At 37.6% G+C, this 16,311-nt stretch overlaps 1 protein-coding gene across 2 annotated transcripts in view; it reads left to right on the forward strand.

Moving 5' to 3' along the window:
• Positions 1-16,311, forward strand: part of APBB1IP (amyloid beta precursor protein binding family B member 1 interacting protein) — a 48,510-nt gene that overhangs the window by 10,902 nt on the left and 21,297 nt on the right. The window contains exons 3-7 of one of the 2 annotated variants that reach the window (XM_015853237.3): positions 1,355-1,442; positions 2,831-3,120; positions 6,480-6,557; positions 8,566-8,725; positions 11,896-12,017. In XM_015853237.3, the coding sequence (XP_015708723.2) occupies positions 1,355-1,442; positions 2,831-3,120; positions 6,480-6,557; positions 8,566-8,725; positions 11,896-12,017 (738 nt within the window). Of the gene's footprint in view, positions 1-1,354; positions 1,443-2,830; positions 3,121-5,933; positions 6,072-6,479; positions 6,558-8,565; positions 8,726-11,895; positions 12,018-16,311 lie in introns of those variants that run through there. The other variant, XM_085538765.1, reaches the window with a different exon arrangement.

The raw sequence follows: 16,311 nt of genomic DNA on the forward strand, positions 1-16,311 counted from the left end.
ACAAATTGACAATGAACTGCTGGATAAATGAAGTAATTTTTCCAGTCTGAGATCTCAACTGGGAAATTTTGCCCGGTTTGCAGTGCATTTTGAGGAAGAGGGTCAACTTGAGAAAATCCAGAGGAAAGTAATGGGAATTATGAGAAAAAGAAACATGACTTATAAGAAAAGATTGCACAGGGGCTGTTTAGTCTAGAGGAGACTGTTCAACATTAAAATACATAAAAGGCAACTTCATAGCAGAAAATTTGGTTTCCCATGTCCACTGAGAGTAACAGTAGAGGGAACGGCCTTCAGCCGCAGCAAATGATGTTTAGCTTAACCTCAGAAGAAAGTTTTGATGGCAGGGATAGCAGTCTCAGCAGAGAAGCAGTGGAACAGAGTGCAAGAGGAGATGCTGGATCTCATCTGATTGGAAACTTTAAAGATGAGGTTAACTGTACTTTTGTCAGATGTGTCCAAGGTGTAACTGACCAGTAGTGGAACAAGACTGGGCAGCTCCTTGAAATTCCTCCCAGTCTTGTCTATGGTGTTTGCTTGTTACAGCTGTAATCTTCTTTAATGAGGAATAGAAGTGGAATTTATCTTCACTGTATGCACTTTTCCAGATTTAGGAAGCATTGCTTCTATGCTTGTTTCCTAAACTACAAGCCACAAACTAGGAATTCTCTAACTGTGAAGATTTGCAGTTTCCATTGCAAACAGCAGCATGTTTTGTTGTTGGTTAGATGGTGTTATTTGTTTTCAAACACCAGGAAAAAACAGAAACAAGATTACATTTTATATTAGTAAAGGTAATACTGGAGCAAGTGGCACTTTATATCTCAAATCTGTGTACATACACAGCTAAATTATTTCACACACCTCCAACTCTCTTCCCAGAAAACTCAAAAAGCCTTTCAAAATGAGTCTGGCTTTTCAGTGTCCCTGTTGGAGGCTGAGAGAGTTGGGGTTGTTTGATTTAAAGAAGGCTTCAGAGAGACCTTGTAGTGGCCTTCCAGTACCTAAATTGGTACTCTTTATCAGGGAATGTAGTGTTTGGACAAGGGGTAATGGCTTTAAAATGGAAGAAAATAGATGTAAATTAGGAAGAAATTCTTTACTATGAAGTTGCTGAAGCGCTGGAACAGGCTACCTAGAGGAGTTGCGGATGCCCCATTCCTAGAGATGGTTGAGGCCAGGCTGGATGGGGCCTTGGGAAATCTGGTCTAGAGGAAGTTGTCCCTGCCTATGGCAGGGGATTAGAACAAAAAGAATTGACTTAAGCACTTTCCAGTAACTAATTGACAAATGCTAATGTCTGTAATACTAGTTATATCACTAAAATATCTTCCTTTTTCTTTTACCTTAACAGAGTTTAGGAGTGGAGACTGTACAAACTCCATCCCCCAAAGCGACCAACAAGGAATTCAGCTTCACTGTAGGTTTTAAGGATTTAAACGGTAAGGAGTTGAATGGACTCATTCATGGTTTTTCTACTTATTTTAAATACCTCACGGCAAGGAATATGACAAAAAGCTTCGAACACTTCTGATCTAAAATAAAGTACAAAAAAATAACTATTTTGATGGAGTGGTGATATGTTTGTGTGTCTCAATTTAGGAAACTTCAAAGGGACCAAGTGTTTTTAAAGGGACATTGCTTGGTCTTACATAAGAATCAGACTTTTTAGAATGTCAGAGTGTAGAGGGAAATCAAAAAAAGAAGGTCACTAAAATATTTTCAAATAGGCAACCTCTTTGTAAAAAAATTTAAGTTAATAGAAAACTGTGTTACCTCAGTGTGAAGTCAGAGCTGCGGAAGTATTTATTTCCAGTGGAAATACTGGCTTTAGTTTCTTCCATTTTACAATACTTATTCTCATTTTGGCTTGTACTGTCACTTCTGCATGTACAGCTGCTTGCTTCCCTGACATGAATCAGGGAGTTGATCTGAGCTTAAAAAAGAATGTGTTCTTTCTTGTGCATTTTTTTTTTCTTTTTTTTCGTTTTGCTGGGGGGCTGGTTGTTTGCATGTTTGCATATGAGCTGATTTTAACTAGTGTTAATGTGCCAGAATGAATTTACTACTAAGCTACATAATGCTAAAATATCTCTACTAGCAAAGAGGTTAGAGGTATATAAATAGAGGATTGTAAGGCAGCTTTTCCACTGAAAAGAAACACTTATGAAAATACACTGTCAGTGTAACAGGTAAAGCAGAGGAAACGGAAGTGGTCCAATAAAAAATTCATTTTGTTTGATGAATGATCTATTCTTTGTTGGACTGTATTATCATTTTTAATGTGTAGTTCAGGGCTTTCCATCTCTTTCCAAAATTCCACTTAAAATGTTTACAATTTTTCATTCTTTTCTTGAACTAGACTCTTCAAAGTGATTTAAACCACTGAATGCAGTGATTCTCATAGAACCCTTCTCTTCTAGAAAACTAAATTATCCTACAGGATGTTATTCCAAAGTATCTCTTACAACATGTCTAGTTCAAACAATTTGAATTTCTTGCATCCATATCACTAAGCATGTGCCCATCAACCTTGTTGAATCAGGGCTAGATTTCATAAAACATACAGATCTGAGACCATAGCAATGAAAATGAAACTTCCTGTCCTGTTCAATTTGTATTCACAGAGTTCCTTCTATTCAAAACTTCAGTATGACTAGATTAATGGCCATTCCTAAAGCATGTTTGTTTTCTTGAACCCATTTAAAAGCCTTTCCCATAACCCTTGTATCTTACAGTAACCATGTCTCCTGTAATTTAATCTTCACTGAACTGGTAACAGATTTTTTCATTGCGTTCACTCTTGATGTATTTTTTGTTTTCTTTACAGAATCTCTAAATGCCCTAGAGGACAAGGACCTTGATGCCTTAATGGCTGACCTTGTAGCAGACATAAATGAGGTTGAACAGAGAACTTTACAAGCCCAGAAAACTTCTGGCAACCAGAAAAGTGTGGTCACTCAGCCTTCAACAGACATGGATAATGACTTTTATAGTAAATTAAGTCCCTGTACTACAATTACAGAACAGTTTAAGAATGACTTGCCTCCTCCACCTCCAGCCCCTGATTTAGACCTTCCGCCACCACCACCACCACCTCCTCCTGAGCCACTCAGCCAGGTAAGTCGGAGAGGAATCTTGTTCCAAGAGTTCAGTAACTTGTAAATTTAGGATTGGATTTGCATTGGAACAAATGTGGGTATCCAGTAGAAGTCCATGTATAAGTATCTTAAGCAGACTCTACACTAACAAAACAGCTTCGAATTGTAGAGTAAGATTTTTCTTTTATTGTGAGTGTAGCAGTTTCTGCCAATTCCTGGACATGTTGCCCATTCCTTTTGCATTTCTAATTGCCATTCTGATAGTCCAAGACAGAACTTGATCACTGAAAATGGTTTACTATAATGAAAGATTTTTACTGATATATTTTTTTTCCTAAATAAGTGTTGTTGAGTTAGCAATGGAGAGCTTCACTTAGACATCTGTGCAACGGATGGCCAAATATCCCATCATTTTGTGAAGCTATCACTTTGTTTACTGCAGTAAACACTACTGCTACTGATGAGAAGGTTCTCTGGATGTTTCCCTTAGCAGCTGCTGAAATTATCAGTGGGTGCTACTTTTAGAAAATTGACTTACCAATATGCTAAAATTTCAGTTATCACAACTTCCTCCATGTTTGTTTTTCATGCAAATCTGTTCTAACAACTGAAGTCAAACATGGCATGTGTAGTAGAAGTATTTGAAGTTCAGTTCTTTGGCATGAAATTGTGGATAAGGAGATAAGAATTTACCCTTTTAGTCCTGTGGGGAGACTGTGTGTTAGAAGAGTGATGCAGTCCCAAAAATATGAGTTTGAAATCCTGAAGAATTTTAAAGTGTCTCTTTGAGTATTCATGTGCAGATAAACCAGGGTGGAGAGGAGCTGTTTACACTTAGGGAATGGAAAGGTTTTAGGGAAAGTGAAAGGTACTCTGTCAGCTGGTGTAGAACTATGCCAGTCAGTTTTACCTAAAACTGTGGGCAATTCATTGCAGCTTAAATGTCTACACAAACTGAGTATGAATTACCTCATTATCACCGGTGCCTCTGCTTTTAGCCTAACACAGGAAAAAAAAAAAAAAAAAAAAAAAAAAGCAAAAGAAACAGAAAATTTGTTAGGAAGAGGACATTGCTGAGGTATTTCACTGGATAAAGTTTCATTTTATGTATAAGACTTTTTAGTACTTGGTGTGAAGAATGAAAATTGTAAATGTGGGAAGATCTTCACCATTTCTCTATGTCTCAAAGATAATAGTTAACTTCTTATCTTAAAAGAGAATCAATATTTAAAAGAACAACAACTAGACTTGGTTCAGAAGCTGAAATCTATCATTTAACTAATATTATTGATACAGAAGAGGTGCTGTCAAGACAAGCTCTGTCCATTGTATTACAAATACGTCCCCATCTTGGTTTAGACCTTTAAGGAAGTACCAGATAACGTGATCTAAAGCTCACTGAAATAACTGTGCTTTGCAGTTCCGTTCCTTCTGTCTTGTATTAAGCTTAGTTTTTACAGCCAGATCTCAGGTTGCTCTGCTGAAGCTTGTTCTCTGAATACTCTTATCCTGCATAGTGTGAGGGTCAAGCAAGGTTTCTTGACTGAAAAGAGGTTGCACCTGCTAAACACAACTGGAGTTCTAAATGCACAAATGCAGCTGAAACTCACCTCTGTCTTCCTCAGTTAAAATGTTACTCTGAGACTGTGTGCTGAGTCGAATCCCTAGTAGCATTTCCTGGTCTCTTTCCAGATACAGGAAGAGAGTAGAGGGGGATGAAAACAGGAAACAGGGGCACTTCTGAGGAATCTATCTGCAATAGTGGTTATCCTCATTAATGCACTGCATCTGCTTTCCATTGCAGTCCTTACCTCATTTTCTGGTCCAGACTGTGTTGAAATACTGATGTTGTTCCTGCTGTCTGTCTCACTGTCCATGCAGAAAATTACCTATAGGGCTATTACACAAACTGTAATGTGAATGATGGAGGTTATAAACATTTAAAATAAGCATGAAAAGACCTGATTTCAAGTTAGTATGTGCTGTCTTTGTTAATGAGTATTTGCTTTGACATTAGATTTCTGCTTAACAGAATGATATGCCACTGTAAACAGAAAATTTTGTTTCATCAAAATCCACATGTCTAGCCAGGATTCTTGATAGGTGATTCCTGAACAATTCAAGGCTCACATTTTATTATGGTTTTGCATAGTCAAATGAGCACAGTGTTAATTATTCCCATTACATCTGTGATACTAAGGCTCAGTTCTGTAACCTTTTGCTGTGACACAATTAAAAGATATAGCATTTCTTTCAAAGAAGTGGAGAACTGTCTCATGAGTTTCCATCAACTCTGACATTTAGTTTTAAAACTGTAAGCTAAATAAAGCTTCTACAATTTCACTGATATTATCTGGATGACTTTCATGTGTTTCTATTTGAGGATCCAGAAAACACTGACAACATTATAGAGGGAGAACAAAACTTCTATCCTGTCAAAGCATTTCTTTAGAAGCGCTATAATTTTTATCTGGCAGCTTGTTTACTTTATATAAATTCCTTTCTCTATATTGAGAAAGATGAAGGTTATGAAACTTCCTCACCTTCTCAGGTGAGAAGTCTATTTGTTGCACAGATTTGTACAATGTGTGAACTCTGTTCGATAAAGGTCACATACAGGTGAAGCCTGAATTATACCTCCCTAAATTTCTAAGCAGAAAGTCTACCTGCATGGTGCTTGGACTGCTTTAGTTCAGATGCTTTTCCTGCTGCCTGCAGAGTAGTGTTTTTTGAGATGGTAAGCGGAAGACCACAGTGCAAGAGGCTGTTTACATTTCCCCTTTTGAACAGTGAAAGAACTGTGGAAGCCATTTCTATCCAACAGTTTCAGTTCAACCACAGAAGCTAGTTTGGGATTCTTGAAATTTCAGCGTCTCAGAGCTGTAGAAGAAAAGACATTTGTGAATTGATTGCCTGGCATTCACAGTGGAGGAATTGACGACAGTAAAGAGTCTTGAAGCTCTTTTTCAGGTTGCACATCTTATCTTATGTTTCTGATATTTTGGGGGGATATTAGGGGTAACAGTGATAAAATAAAGGATCCTTAGTGCATTAAGAGGAATGTCAGTCAGACACATAGAACAGTCCAATTTTCAAGCAGTCCTGTATTATTTGAAGAGTAGCTCATGTAAGGTCTCTATGACCAGAAAACAAAATGAAGAACTGGACTTGTAAATCACAGCTTTGGGGGGATTATAATTCAAGAAAATTGGGTGGGAGGATTTTAATTCAAGAACATTGGGGATTCCCCTTAACTATGAAGTTTCTCATGGTAATCTTTATGTTCTGGATATAAATAAGAGGAAACAACTCTTCTGAAGTGTATGTGAATTGCTGTCCTTACTTAACAAATATAGGAATTATTTTGTGTCTTTTCAGGAAGAACAAGAGGCACGGGCTAAAGCTGACAAAATTAAACTTGCATTGGAGAAGCTGAAGGAAGCTAAAATTAAAAAGGTGAGCCTTAAGATAGTGAAGTAAGAGCTACCAACTGACTATCTGTTATCATTATTCTCAGAAATGAAGATCTTACTAAAAGACATTGGGCTTTTTTATATTTAGTCTTTAACTTGAGACATCAACAAATATCCTGTGGAACACTCCACACCCCACATGACTGTTGGGGCAAAGCCCAGAGTCCTAAAAGATTGCTTTAGTGAAAGTGGAAGTTACATAAAAGCATTGCTTACTCAGGCTGTGCTGATTCCAAAAATATTAAGCTTCTCTTCTAGATTGGACATGGCTTTAGCTAATCCCAGGTAAATTAGTGAGGATCTTCTTGCTAAATCATTTCATGGCAGAGCAGTAATGTACAAAAATTTGCTTCAGACTAATCAGTTAAAAAGCTTCCAGCCTATGTCTGTGTGGTGCCACTGAGTATCATGTAAATATGCCTACTTGTCCTAAGCTAATGTTCCAGCTGAACTCGACAGAAGCTGCAGGTGTTTGATAGCTTTGAAAAAATGGATGTAAAGGAAAAACAGGAATGGCCTTTCAGTCTTGCTCAGGTAGGAGGTGTGAATCATAGGAGATCAGAGCCAGAAGGCTTTCCAAAAAGAACTGAAGCTTCTAGTAAATTTGAAGATGTCCAGGTTTACTATGGTTCCCACAGAGTACCATATGCCCGTGCACATTGTGCTCCTCCTGAGAAATTGTACTGGGAGAATTTAATCAGGAGTGTCTTTGTAAATGAATATTGGTCACCTCCTTTTTCTCGCAGTACTGGCAATTTCCTTTGGGAGGAAACATTTGAAACTTTTTTTTTTTTTAACTTCCCCTCCCCCACCCCCCCGACTAAATATTTGGAAACGTTGGGTGGAAGTTAGACCTAATCTTGTGCTGTGTCACTATGCTGAAATCTCTGTGTCATTTTGGAACTCTCGGTTGCTTAAGTAATTGTCAGGAAGTCTAGACTAATCAGTTTTATGAAAAACTGGAAGCTGTCTGCATGTTTCTGCCTGCAGTCAACTATAACCAGATAAAATAGCCTTTTTTTATCACAGACATATTTTAGATCATGCATGCACAGCATTTCTTTTTCTGGATTGCCTGTGCTGTGGCTCAGTTGCTTAGTTTAGAGAAGATACTTAGAAATACTAGAATTAAAGCAAGTTCACTTTTTTGTTATATTTACTTTCACTTTTCAGATATAGTATAAAATTTTTTGCTTGGGAATCCTACCTCTCTGCTTTTGAATCAGCTTTAAAAGAGATTCTGTTGTACCAGAGACTCTCATACCCCCTTTTTTAAAAGGATCTGTTCAAGCAAGATGACATGGAAAAGCCCTTCCAACACACAGCTTTAATTCCAGGTTCTCTGTACAGATCCTACAGACAATTGTTATTCTACTTTCAATACTAGTAGAATATTTAAAGTACTTTGTTTGCAATATATTTGCAGTGCTTTATCAGGTTTTACGTACTTCAGCATTTTCTTGTTGTTCCTCTCTGAAAAAGCACCCACAGTTTCTTGCTTAACAAATGCTTCACAATATGAAGGAACAATGATTGTCTTTCAGTCAATGTAGACAAATAAACTATTTGCTTATTGTTGATTCCAGGTTAGTCTTTTGGCTTTCCACATCTTCCATACTAGTAACTTTCATTAAAGACACTCTGTCCTTCTTGTATGTGGGTTCCCGATCAAGCATTTTCCTTAATTAGAGATACAGTAGATGTAGAAAAGAGATTAACTTCTGCTTTTTCTCCATAGCAATTTTGACTTTCACGTAGTAATGCACAGGGTAAAGTTCAATTTCCTTTTTTTGAGAAAAGATCTCTATTTTGGCGGCAGTATAATGTCAGAGCTTCCAGTCTGTTTTATCCCCTCATCTCACTGTGAGACAGTGTGCCTTTGAATCAGTAATGTCCTTCAGCCTTAATCTTTCTTATCTGTGTTAGCAAATTCAAGTTAGCCCATTACTTGTTTCTGAAATTAACTGAGCCTTCTGTGACTCTGTCCTCAGCTCGTTGTCAAGGTGCATATGTATGATAACAGCACAAAGTCATTAATGGTGGATGAACGCCAGGTGACACGGGATGTTTTAGACAATCTCTTTGAGAAAACCCATTGTGACTGCAATGTGGACTGGTGTCTATATGAAGTCTATCCAGAGCTGCAAATTGGTAAGTTGTGTAGCAGTAGGGGTATTTCTGAGCGTGTATTAAGTAGATACACTGCATCTTATGCTAATTTTGAAATGTAGTAGCATTTCTTCTGCCCATGTGTCTGCTAGTATGGAAAATCCCATTCTAGAAGTTGTAGGATGCAGAAACATTCTTGGGACATCTTTTCTCTAAAATCAAGCCTTCCATTTGTCAGTGGTGCAGGCTGCAGAAGGCTCCTTACTCAGCACTATTTCCACTTTTCAGTTTTATACAATCTGAAAGGGTCACATGAATTTTACTGTGTTTGTCAAGGTAGTGACCCAAACACACAAGTACTCAATTCTACTCTTTGAAGAGACATTGCATTGCTGAACTGCTCTCAACAGACTGTTACATACCAAACAAACACCCTTGTTAAACAAGGCTGAGAAGCTTTTCAGTCATCTCTGATGTTTTTCACTTCTGATGGTCATTTTTTTAAGCATTGTTGTGAACAGGATATTGCTCTTTGATGGGGGTGTTACTCTGCTTATGATACCTTATTGATTAGGGAGTAACCGCCCAGCCTTCTCAGTTCCTAAGAAACAGCTGTGCAAAGCATATACATTTCGGTTACAATATGAGGAGTTTTGTTTCAAAAATACTTCAGTGTTTGATTAAGAATGGAGTATTCTCTCATTGTAAGTTAATTCAGAATTTTTCATTGTCTAGGCAGTGAGGGTATTTACATCAAAAGAAAATGGAAAATTGCCACAACTTTCTTTAAGGGTAGCATTTGATAGAGAAACTGGAAATTGTCAAACAGGCATTAGCATTCTTTGTTTACAGACTCCCAACAGAGATGCAAAAATACACAAAGAAAGGTAAATATCGATATTGCACTTTAACAGAGCCCCAGCAAAAATCAACCTGCTGAACTAAAGCAAAGAAATATAAAAATAGCTGGAAAAAGCCTGACTGCTAATGAGCAAGGAGGTTCTCCTCTGCTTGTGAGAACAAAAGAGGCAGTAACTGCCAGTCTGTTCTTTCTGCTCCATTAAGATGATGCGTGAAGCAGTATCACTGCATTCTTTTGTACCAGCCTATCTTAATTAAGAAATGACTGGAAATGGCATTAGACCCTAGAGGTGTCACAAATGTCACTTTGAATAGTTTTAAAGTGCTTTCTTATCCTGGACAGTTGCTTCCTCTGGTATGTTGTAACTTGGAGAAATGCATCTGAGCATTAGGATGATGACATATATTGTTATACTTATGCTATGAATATTACAGAGGATGCACTTGGGTGTCTTCATGATCTTGGTAGACATTTTTAAATTCCTTCTATCACACTTATAACCAGAAATACAAGGGAGAGCAAAGTTACAAACGCTGAAGTGAACAGACCTTTTCTTTAAAAGTAAAAAATACTGTTGTTGCTTTACTCCCAGCGAAATCGGTGTGCTTTGCACGGTATTTATACAATAAAGAGTCATTCTCATAATGATTAAGAACTATTTGAAAATCCAGGACAGAAGAATAGTAGGAAAGGAAATAAATCAATAGTTTGTTCATAAAGAAGGGGAAAAGTCTGTGAACTGCTGAGGCAGAGGCCTCTCACCAGGTCCAAATGGACTGGGAATAAAGCCTTACTGTTTGCAATTAGAGAATTTCCATATGGGTGCAATGGTACACATTCTTTTTTCTGCTTCCACTGTATAACAAAGTTAGTGCTAAATAAACAAAAAATGATAAAAGTGTTAAATCCTACCACCTTTCTCCTTCTATTCACCTCTCTTTGGCACTCCCAGTGCAATCACAGCAAGTAAGTTTTCTGTTATGACTTAGAATCATTTTGCACGTTTACCCTTCAAAAGTTTACTTGGGTATAAAATCTACATTAACTAATGCCACTATTTTGATACATATTTAATGTAATGTATTATGTAATGTATATGTATGTTGTGTGTTTCATAAATTTATTAAATATATAAGCATTTTCTACTTTGCAGAAATATCAATTATTAAATAAAAAGTATTGTGGTTGCTTGTGTGTTAACAGCTACTGTTTACTTGTGAACTGGCCCTGAAACCAATCCCAATTTGAGATTTTTTTAATTCACAAAATTTAGTCACGCTGGAGCAGACTGACCTCTTTTCCAAAGTAGCAAGAAATGCTACAGAAAGTCTATAAAATATATGCTGTCATCTCCTCATACACTGTGCCAGCCAGTCTAGGCCATTGAAATATGTAATCATCAAGGACTGCTGAAGTGGGGATACAGTTGTTCCCAGGGAACTCCAACTTGAAAACTGAGAGCTGGTTGAATTCCCTGCCTGGATACTGAATTTGTTGAAAAATGCAGTTTGAGTCCTTTCAAAATTACCTGTCAAATAATGCTGAATTCCTTTCCCTTCCAAAGGGCTTCTTGTGTCTGTTTGGTTGCTTTCTATGTGAAACCCCAGAAGGAGAGATCAAACATTTCCTAGCCTCAGCTTGCCTGGTGGCTTTTCTGGGTGGAGGCTCTGAGTTCGGATCAGTTCAAAAAGGGAGAGATCTGACATTATGTCACTACGTATCCAATGAGATTAACTGCTGAGATGCTGAGTGAAACAGTAAATCTTCACATCAGTCTGTAGTCTGCCTCCCTATTTCCTTTGTTTTTAATACAGTTGCCTGAAACAAAAGATTTTAGTTTCAGCACATCCAGGTTTTTTTTCTGGTGAAAGAAAGCTCTCTCTCTTTTTTATTTCAGTGGGTAAAATGATGTGGAAATGAATTGTTAGGTTTTTTTTTCCCAATTCAGTAGCTCTGGTGGGAAAACATTCTGCAGTCATACTAAACAAAAACAAAAACAAAAAAATAAGAAATAAAAGCTAACAAACACAAAGGGCACTGAGAGTCATGAATGTAACCATCCACTCCTACTTGATCACTCTTTCCCTCCTTTGCAGTCTTTGGGCAACAGCACTGAATGCAGGAGGACTCCAAGTCATGCAAGAGCTGCATAAGACTTCTGTAGCTGATTTGCACTTCCACATGGTGTTATTTTCATATGGATTTGCTCACTTCTGTTCAGTGGGAAAAAGTGCCAATTCTAAATGAACATCAGATAATGATTACATTCTGACATAGGAATTTCTACAGGAGAATTCCTCAGGAGAAGGGAGAGTCTGTATGACTTACATTACCTTTTTTGTGTCTCCAGAACGGTTTTTTGAAGACCATGAGAATGTTGTTGAAGTGTTATCAGACTGGACTCGGGACAGTGAGAATAAGATTCTATTTTTGGAAAAAAGTGAAAAGTATGCTTTGTTTAAAAATCCGCAGGTAAGATGACACGGTATGTGGATAATGACGTCACGTTGTCTTTGTGCTGCCTATTGCATTACTAATTTGCTTTCAGCTCTGTTCTAAATCAGTTATTTCAGCTGAGTTCTAAATTAGAGATAACTAATGTGTGTTTTCAAGAAAAATTACAATATTGAATGCAGGGATTTCTGTTTTTTTCCTGATACAGCTTTAAAATCCTGTCTTCAGGGGTAAAAAAGGAAAAGAAAAAAAGATGTGTGCACTTCACCACTGGAACAGGCTGTTGAGATCTGCAGAAACCCAGCCTTTGTAATTGTTGTAGTTTCCTCCAGTGTTTCTACCAGTACTGCCTTGAAGGTCCAGTTTATGCAGTCAGTTATGTGTGAAAATTCATAAGGATTATACTGAGTACTAAGGGGAATTATCTATATTTCATTTAGACTGGGAAAAGGAACTGGGTAAACAGTATCCCTTCTGTGTGCACTAACTCTGTAAAACGAGGATCTGTATTTCACATATTTCACAAATCATTTCTTCACTATATAATGTGGTTGAAACCATGTTTACAAATAGCTTAGTACATACATATAAGTGATGGATTCTGCCCTGACCCTGTTAGCTCATTGAGCATCTGGCTTGATCCTGAGGGCAGCAAGAAAAAATGAGAAATTCAGCATTGCTGAAAAAATAAATACATAATTTGGCAGCAAATCCCACCAAGGAACCCATTAGGAAGATTTTTTAGAGCGAGACAGTATTTCATATAAAATCTGCAGAGGGGAAGTGCATAAGAACTATCCCCAGCCAGGGAAAGAAAACTTATCCTAGAGTGTTTACAGATCAATGTTGATTTTTAATATGAAATAGCAAAGCAAAGTTTGAAAATAAAACACATGTGATGAATCAAGATATCATACTTACTACTGCACATAAACATACTTAACAGCAGAGGTTCAGTTGTACATTGTTGTAGTGATGTTTGCTGTGGCTTAGGGCAGGGCCTCCTGGGAAGTAAATCTTTGATGGAGTTTCTAGGTATTTTGGTTGCCATGACCTTTCAAAATAAACATGACCTAAACCAAAAGCAGAATATCAGTCTGAAGTCTGCCCTCCTCAGGACACACTGAGCTTGATCTGGACGTGTGTAGTCTTTGAGCTTCTGCATCTCTATGATAAGCTCAAAAATGAACAGCCTAAGGAGACTGTATCAGCTGTGGCTATCATACTATTAAAACACTATGCCAGTAATAAAGTCTAACCATCTGTCAGGCTCAGTAAATTCAAACACTGTGGGACGTGCAAAATAGTACAGTCATATCGACAGTTAGTCTTTTTGACAGAAGATAGGCAGTATTACACAGACGGAGCTCATGAAACATGGTAAAATACAGATGTGTAGAGAAGTTTGGTTGAAAGGGCCATTTGGTGATCATCTCCGTGTGCGTGATGTCTGCAGAGCAAACCAGAAGTTAAAGCATATTTTGAGGATATTGTCCAAATGTCTCTTTGAACACTTATTTTATTATATATGATACATAATCCGGTCTGAGTCCCTGAAAAAGTAAACCAAATGGAAGTAGGTGCTGAGCTGGTGTGTGGGGAAGGTTGGGGAGGGCAGTGTATGGGATTATGTAACAAACCATTTATGGAAATTATGGTATAACCACTGAGTAACTGAAATCCAGTGCTCTGATACAGTATTCTCAGTACATTCAACCTCATCCCCCTCACTCAGGCTATCTCAGTGTTGCTTCATTCTGTGAATACAGAAATTGTAGAATGCTTTTCATTTATATGAGAAGTGATAATGCAGCAGCAGCAGGATTCCTTGTATTATTCTTATTTAGTGCTTATTCTGTCAGAGGTTATCTGTAGAAATCTGTAACTTGCAGATGTTTATTCTGGAGGGGAAACAAATGAACAACAACAAAAAACAGCAAAAGAAACAAATTCCAAAGGTTCTCAGGTGCATGCAGTTTATTCATAGACAAATTAGTGATGCTAAATTTTAATCACATGAAATCATTTTTAAAAATCTAGCTATAAAAACTTCCATCTCTTCTCCTAAAAAATATGGGCCTCCAGAGAATGTCTATTACCTGTGCTAATATTGCTTCTTTCTGCAAAGTAGCCTATCTGGTGTAGATTAAAAACCAATAAACTACATGTTTCATTTTTGAAGGAGGAGCTGAGGTTTTGGAATGCGGGGTTTATCTGCTATGTCTGTGCTAGCAACATGCTAGCTAATGGCATTGGCTGTTCTTGGAGATTGCCATCTTGCCATGCATTCTTCTCTAACATTTAACTACAGCTTTGTTCCAGAAAACAATTTTTGAAGTCTTTGGAACACATTTTGGAAGAAACATTTGCAAAATCCTCAGGTCTCTCCCTTCTTCACTGTGACAGACACTTCTGCTGCTTCCTTGTTGTGTTATAATTCACCCTGCAGGGAATTCACAGCAAAAGACTGTTCCATTATTGGCATCGGTGATTCATCTATAGAGGTGGAACATCATGAGTCCATGACTAAAGAGTGAAACAAAAATATATACTGGTACACATACAGATAAAGAAAACCTTTGTGCTATACGAAAGGCAGTGCTTTGTCATGCAGTTGAGTGATGCTCTTTGTGATGCTGTACTGGACTCCTGAAGGGGAAGATCATCAGATTTCAAGACTATTTATTTTTTCAAAAAGTTCAAGGAATTATTATTAACTAATAGAGACTACCATAGGAAGTGCTTTTGCTTCACTGAAACAGTCTAAACTCTTGAGTCACTTAGAACACTGCATTTGATTTTTTACTTAAATGGACTTGGATTTCCTGTGTGTCTCTGTTGCTGATAAAACTTCCAGGAAAACATTCAAATGATCCAGGTGACACCACGTGTGTGTTCTTTCTGTAATTTCTGTGATTTTGAGACATTATTCAGGAAAATGTATAGAGATCTGGGTGCAGTAAGCGCTTCATGCTTCTGCTCCCACATTTATAAGCCAAAAGCAAGGGATATGCCCTCCAATGGAAAATACATTGAACTGAATGAGGTTTTTACTTCCTCGAAGCAATATTAAACAGCACAAGGAGACACAGTAAGAAGTTGTAATGTCTTCCATAAATAGACAGCTGTAATGAGCTTCACTCTTGAATATTTCTTTTGAAGCCAGTGAAATTGGGCTGGTATCCACCAGGTGACACTTGTGACCACTTGGACCAAGTGCACATGATCATGAGCTAGTTTTTCCAGCATCCTGTGTGAGCACAGAGCATAATGTCCCCTGAGTTTATCAGACCTGTCTGAGAGTATGTGCCAAGGTGACTCAGGTAAAGGGGTGGGAGAGAACTGGCTTTGCGTTAAATTCATCTCATACGGTATGTGTGGGCATGGGGAAGAATTCTTCAAGAACACTTGACTACTCATCTCTAATTCAAGTAGTAGGAGAAAATTCTTTTCTTTGAGGATGGTTAGACACTGGAACAAGCTTCTTATCAAGATAGTTTATGCCCCTTTTTTTTTTCAAGATGCATTTGGATAACATTCTTAGTAACATGCTTTATGTTTGGGTTAGTCCTGAAATCTTCAGGCATTTGGACTTGATGATCTTTGTAGGTCCTTTCCATCTGAACGATTCTATTCCATTCTGTTCTATTTTCATAGTCCAAAATTAACGAAGCAAATCTATTGGCAGAGTGTGTCTTTATTATATCCACTTACGTGGATATGTCTTATGTTATCAATGTAAGAGGACGAATCCATCCTGTTAACTAAGCTTAGCTTAAGCTTTCTCTATTGAAAGACACTGTCTTTTGAAGTAAAAGTTAATTCTCAAATTTGTAGTCATATGCTGAGAGCTACCCTGTTGCCACTTCTTGTCCCATTAAGACATGACATCCCAAGCCAAACATGCTTTTCTCAGTGGTGTCCTCAGCCAGGCAAAAGTTTGCTTTTTATCATGATTTTTGACTACTGGACTTGGAATGACCTCTTGTGGACACATGTGGTTGCCTCCCATGGGATGAAAGCTTCTGATCAAAAATAGGAGACCACACAGTGGTAAAATAAGTACAGTGTACAATCTGCATCTCGGGTCTTCAACCACTGACAAATAATAAGCACCATGCCCTCCCAAATTCTCTCAGATTTCAGGGCCAAGACATAAAGGAGGTAATCAGTAATAAATGAAATTTGTATTGACAGGTGAAAGATGACAGTGTACATCTGTGTAACGTTGGTTTATGAAAAAGCAGCTTTGTTAGAGATCCTGCATGGATAATATTACAAACTTTTTTGTCTTTACCACTGATTGTCAGTG

The sequence above is a fragment of the Coturnix japonica genome, chromosome 2 (assembly GCF_054131305.1).
Source record: "Coturnix japonica strain WE chromosome 2, WE-NBRP24, whole genome shotgun sequence".
In the NCBI taxonomy this organism is placed as follows: Eukaryota; Metazoa; Chordata; class Aves; order Galliformes; family Phasianidae; genus Coturnix; species Coturnix japonica.